The sequence below is a fragment of the Crassostrea angulata genome, chromosome 10 (genome assembly GCF_025612915.1).
Source record: "Crassostrea angulata isolate pt1a10 chromosome 10, ASM2561291v2, whole genome shotgun sequence".
NCBI classification, from domain to species: Eukaryota; Metazoa; Mollusca; class Bivalvia; order Ostreida; family Ostreidae; genus Magallana; species Magallana angulata.
The window spans coordinates 6000903-6006672 of NC_069120.1; the positions used below are offsets into that span (position 1 = coordinate 6000903).

Consider the following 5770-nt stretch of genomic DNA (forward strand, 5'->3'; position numbering starts at 1 on the left):
AAACAGAGAAACAGCCCAGTCTTAAAAACTTTACAGCATACTCTACACCTCTACAGGCATTTACGTGTTCTGAGTTTTAGCGTATTTCGATCCCGAGGCGACGCCTCCCTATTTTTAGAACCACGGCATAGTGAAGTACCATCATGTAATGAAGAAGTATCAGCATATAATGTTAAAGTATCAGCACGTAATGTTAAAGTACCATCATGTAATGTTGAAGTATCAGCATGTAATGTTAAAGTACCATCATGTAATGTTGAAGTATCAGCACGTAATGTTAAAGTACCATCATGTAATGTTGAAGTATCATCATATTATGAAGATTATCTACATAAGGCAGTTGAGGCGTTCCATAATTAAGTATGCACAATGAACTGCTCATACTTTCATTATGAAATACTGCACTGTACGTCTCTATGCGCTTCACTGATTTAAGGTCAAGATCTGTCATCTTAAAATAGAAGAAACGTCGCTATGTTCAGAGATTTCAAATGCTACATTTGTTAATTTCTGTTTTTTTGTCGTTTACAATTTTTTTTACCCGAAAAACTACCTTTCCACAGATACGTGTTGAATAATTATACGAGCAAAAATAACAGTAAGAATGCATATATGTGATGATTATTTTCACTTTGTCATCCGATTAAGAAATTCCCAGAGTCATCGGAGAAGAACGAGATAATTTATACAAAGAACGTGGGTAACCAATTGCAAAAAGAATGGGTAAGTTTAACACTTTTTGAGAATTTAAGTAGTAAGGCATTGATTATCTTGTTTGCATTAATGTATGGGTACGTTACTTTTGTGTTACGATTTTTCAGTATCAAATACAAAGCACAAGAGTTGACATCTAAGTATCATATTTCACGTATATACTTCTAATATTTCTGATGGCTGGGGAATTTTCTGTCGAAGAATTTTCTAGGGTTTTATAGGGACTATTGGATAGGGTTTTATAATTTTCGATGACTTACTATTAGTTAAGTGATTTCCAATAGCTCTGTTATATATCTCAAATGCTAATTAAAAACTTGCAGTTTCTTACATAACTCCTAGAACTTCCCACTTTTCCAGCCCTAATTCTTGACTAACAACCTTCATGTTATGATCGGTTTCCTAAATCACTAGAATTGATCTACATGAAAGGACAAAATGTCATGTCATTTCAAAATATTTACATTCAGTGAATATTTCTCCTGTTGTTTGCATTGGAAATCTGCGACGTTCAATTTCCTTTGAATAAGATAATTCATGCGCCATGAGCAGAAATATAAACGTCATCACGTGTTCTGACTATATTTGTTTGAAATTTTAAATGAAACGTTCAATCTTACATATCAAATTTGATATTGACTTAATAATCATTAAAGCATATCTACTACTTAATGAATTAATTAATCAACTTTTCTCTACAATGTTTCTGGCACTAAATCTTTATATCGCTGAAGCGAACTAAATAACATGTTAATATGGCTGTTCCATGTATGTTTCATATCCCTGACTATGAGCGTATTTGAATGCACATTTATTTCATACAAATAGACATCAACATGAATTTAGGGTATGATAATTTGTCCGCACCGCTTGGTTTGAATAGGGCCGACGACATCCAAAAATAAGCATTGAATTTCATTGCTTGAATTAACATGTACACCTTTGTTCCATATGCTACGAAAAGTATCAGAAGTAGAATTGGCATTGAAATAATGAAAATTGAAAAGTGCTCCAAACATAGGAAATAAATAAAATAGTCTTGTGAATCTCGGCAAATATTTCCATTTAATCTTCAGGTTCCCATTTTAAAAAAATTGTCATGGGGTTTTTGTTGGTAAATTTGCTTACGAAACCAACCAGTCGTTATGCATATTTTTAGGTACATGTATGTCTCGCGTGTTTAGGCAAATAATGTGTAAAGGAATTTGAGTGCAGATATTCATTGTGGGTAACAAATCTAAAATCCCGGTTACATTTTCGAAAACGACTGATGGCAGATGGTTTTAAAGGGAGACCGAATGACGACTTAGATCTACGCCTACTGTCATAGTTTCTTAAACAATTTTCTTTACCTGAACGAGAAATTAGGATATAATTATGACCGGCAGAAAGGGGGGAAAGGGATTTGTGAATACGCTAAACGCCTTATGTCATGTAACCAAAACTATTACGCGACCCAGAAGCTTCGCGGAAGAGCCGTTTAGGATAAATCAAAGTATTTACAGTACTAAAAACTGGCTCAGTTTTATATGTGCCAATGTTTGAAAAAAAATCACAAATTATATCTTTTTAAAACAAATATAGCGATTTAACATTTTATTTAGGCAATCAGAGTTGAACAATTAATGACAATTAAAAGGATCCTCGACAGCCCGTGGCTTCTACTTTTTATGACAATATGTCACAACATGGCGATTTTAGCGCATTATGAAACAGTTTATACAACCCATATTTGTTGTCTATCTCTTTGGCGCAGTGGTTGTTCCTTCAGTCTACCAACTTGCAGGTCCCGAGTTCGAATACTTTTCATAAATAGCGGTAAAATTTAAAAAAATTGATTTTTTCCCCAAAAAAGAGATATTTTTTAGGGTCATTTTCAAGCCGAACAGATACTAAAAATCCATATCATTAAGTAATTTAGAACAATTGGCTTGTAGGCAAAACTTTTCCCTGGTGTGTGTAGGACCATTAAGGAAGGAGTCTTCTCATTATTTGACACAAGAAATTTTGACACAGCCAGACAGACCATATAACCTAATGATTCTATCAGTTTAATCAAATTTTACCTCCTTGTTTTCGCATAAAGGTCAGGGGCCCGTTTCACAAAGATTTCGTAAAGATGTTTCTTAAGATAGAACTTAAGATATGCCTAAGTTATAACTTAGGAAGTTCCTAAGATTTGTCATAGCTGTTTCACAAAACTTTCTTATTGTAAATCTATCTTAGGACATATCTTAAGAGTCATGTTATTGCAATCATTTCAAGTTAACGGGTTCCAACATCCACTTATTTTTTATAGATAAAGAGTTAATAGGTCATTTTTTTTATTGGAGGTTGATTTCTTAGTCTAAAATAAACTGTTGCAAGCAGTATGCTAAATCTTGATATAATTATATATATATATAAATAATTATATACAAAAACCAAATACTTCTTAATGATAGGTAAATTGTATTATGAGTATTATAGTGAGTAATTACAATCATTTATTCAGTAATTATGTGGTCGGGAGGGAGGGGCCAAGTTTTGAATAAAAGTAGCTTTGAGTTATTGATATTTGCTTTTTCATTTCATAAAACTAACCAAGCAGCTTTTAATTGCTATTATATGAACATTTCGGTCGTTGTTTTCGGTCAACCTCATTCGAACACTCTGGACAGTCGGCAGTGACTTCGTCATGAATGGGTGCATTTCTTTGTCTAGTCCTTGTAAAAAGTCCGTGCTTACACGTATACATGCTTTCGTATTTACAAAATCACACCACAATGTCTCGACCAAAGAGAAGTCCGAATTTTACAAACGCAGAGATCATCATCTTATCAGAAGAAGTGGAGAAAAGAAAAGATATTATATTCTCCAAACACAACTCAACTGTGACAAATCAGGCGAAAAAACGGGAATGGGACTTAATTTGTACAAAAGTGAATTCGGTTTACAGCTCATTTTCACGTACAGCAGACGACCTAAAAAAGAAATGGAGTGTCCTCTGCAGTGACACAAAGAAAAAAATTTCCAAAATTAAACGAGAGGAAAGAAAAACCGGTGGTGGTAAATTGCCGGCGGATTGTTTCGTTACCCTTGTAGAGGACAAGATCCAGTCAATCATTGGAGAAACTGCGATATCAGGGTTAGACGGGGGCATCGACACTCTTGTTGTTGACAAGGAGCAAAGTTGGTTCATATAATTTACATAAAAATTATTTAAAGTTTGAAATAATTGATCGTCCGATGTATCATACAAAACAAATACGATTAATTTAGAACATAATGCTACATATTTTATAGTGCATTCGTTTTAGGAAGACATATTTTCATACAGACTGTAATAAAGTTAATTTGATTTTATTGTAACAAACGGTGTGTGTGTGTGTGTGTGTGTGTGTGTGTGTGTGTGTGTGTGTATATAAACAAAGGTTATGATGAAATTATATACATGTACTTTTTTGAATATATATCCCTATGTGCTTTATTTCAAGATGAATCCGAAGATATGCAAGGAAGAGGTGGGCTCATCATAACAGAAGCTCCAACAGCCGAGGAGTTACCGGAATCACCAGCACACTCTTCTCTGAATGACACACCAACATCAAGTTCAATCATACGTACATCAACCTTCATAAGCGGTAAAATTTATTTGAAATTCAAGCTTTAGATTTAATTTTTAAAGGATGGTGGTATAATATTGATACCTGCAAGCATATTTATCAACCTTTTGTTGCTTTTATTTTTATAACGCAAGTTCAAAGTTTTGTGCAATAAAATTATCAATCACATACGTTCAATAGCAATTTTCTCATTGTTTGCATATAATATATTTATGATTCCTTATTTTTTTATCAGCAAAGAAACGTAAGATTGACAAAACGCCATCACTAGAACTGATTGAAGTTGAAAAAGAAAGATTAGAAATAGAGAAGAATAGGCTGGAAGTTGAAAAGAAAAGGCTGCATATTGAAGAACAAAGGCTCGTTATCGAACAAACAAGACTGCAGTTGGAGCAAGAGAAACACAGCATAAAACTTTGTCAGCTTGGAATTATTTCCAATGCCACAATCACTTCACAGCAATAAATGTATAACTCAGCTGTGAATGCTTTATTTCTTACAATTCAAGAACGAATTATGTAGATGTCTTTATACTACTTTCTGTATGCCAAATATTTCACACCGCATGAAATGCATGAAATAATAGAAACATGCTACTTAAAATCTAGCTTCGATCAAATGTCTTCTGTTTTCTGTTCCATCATTCAGTGTTCCACGATACACAAAGTCATTTCCGTGATTAATAACAATTCTTCCTTCTGGATCTGGGAATTTATTATCGATACAGATATTGTGCAAAAATGCAGTTGCCACTATGATATTGCAGGCTCTTTCAGGCGAGAACTGTAGTGCACCTCCTGATGTGTCCACACAACGAAACCGCATTTTCCACACTCAAAAGCATCTTTCAATGACGCACCTTGTTTTCGCATGTGTCATATTATAGGACTTTTCTTTGTGGGTTGTTGGGTTTAAGACAGGTGTAAACAAATATGGCCTAAGGGGATATCCACTATCACCTAAAAGCCATCCTCTTGGTATTTTCTTGTTTTCAAAAAGTTGGCAAAGTATAGAATTGTTCCATACAAATGAATGATGGGATGATCCCGGCCATTTAGCTATCAAATTAATAAACTTTAATTTAGCATCACAGACAGCCATAGTGTTAATTGAATGATAGTTTTTCCTGTTAACAAATACATTTTCCTCAAAAGACGGGGACTTAATTCCAACATGTGTCCCGTCTATTGCGCCTATAACATTTGGAAAACCACATATTCTTGAGAAATCAAACATGGAATTTGTAATTGCAGTCTCGTTATTGGGTAATTTAATATAGCTCGGACTTCTTTTAACTAAAGATATAAACACATCCCTTACAATCCTTGATATGCGAGCTTTACTTATACCATGGAGATCCGCAGTAACTGTCTGGACATTCCCGGTAGTGAAAAAACGTAATGCAGCCATGACCTGGAGGGACGGTGGTAGCGAATGTGACCTTCTTGTTG

At 34.2% G+C, this 5770-nt stretch overlaps 1 protein-coding gene across 1 annotated transcript; it reads left to right on the forward strand.

Moving 5' to 3' along the window:
* The first annotated feature begins 2948 nt into the window (after nucleotides 1-2948).
* Nucleotides 2949-5168, forward strand: LOC128168161 (myb/SANT-like DNA-binding domain-containing protein 4). Its single transcript, XM_052834275.1, has 3 exons — nucleotides 2949-3885; nucleotides 4191-4337; nucleotides 4555-5168. Exons 1-3 carry the CDS (start codon nucleotides 3396-3398, stop codon nucleotides 4782-4784), a joined length of 867 nt encoding a protein of 288 aa, XP_052690235.1. The 5' UTR covers nucleotides 2949-3395; the 3' UTR covers nucleotides 4785-5168.
* Nucleotides 5169-5770: the final 602 nt, after the last annotated feature.

Excerpts from the sequence above, each read along its gene's own strand:
- LOC128168161 (XM_052834275.1), top strand. The coding sequence starts at position 3,396 with ATGGGTGCATTTCTTTGTCTAGTCCTTGTAAAAAGTCCGTGCTTACAC. Across the intron at positions 3,886-4,190 it reads TGTTGTTGACAAGGAGCAAA|ATGAATCCGAAGATATGCAA; the intron begins GTTGGTTCATAT and ends CTTTATTTCAAG. Across the intron at positions 4,338-4,554 it reads TACATCAACCTTCATAAGCG|CAAAGAAACGTAAGATTGAC; the intron begins GTAAAATTTATT and ends TTTTTTTATCAG.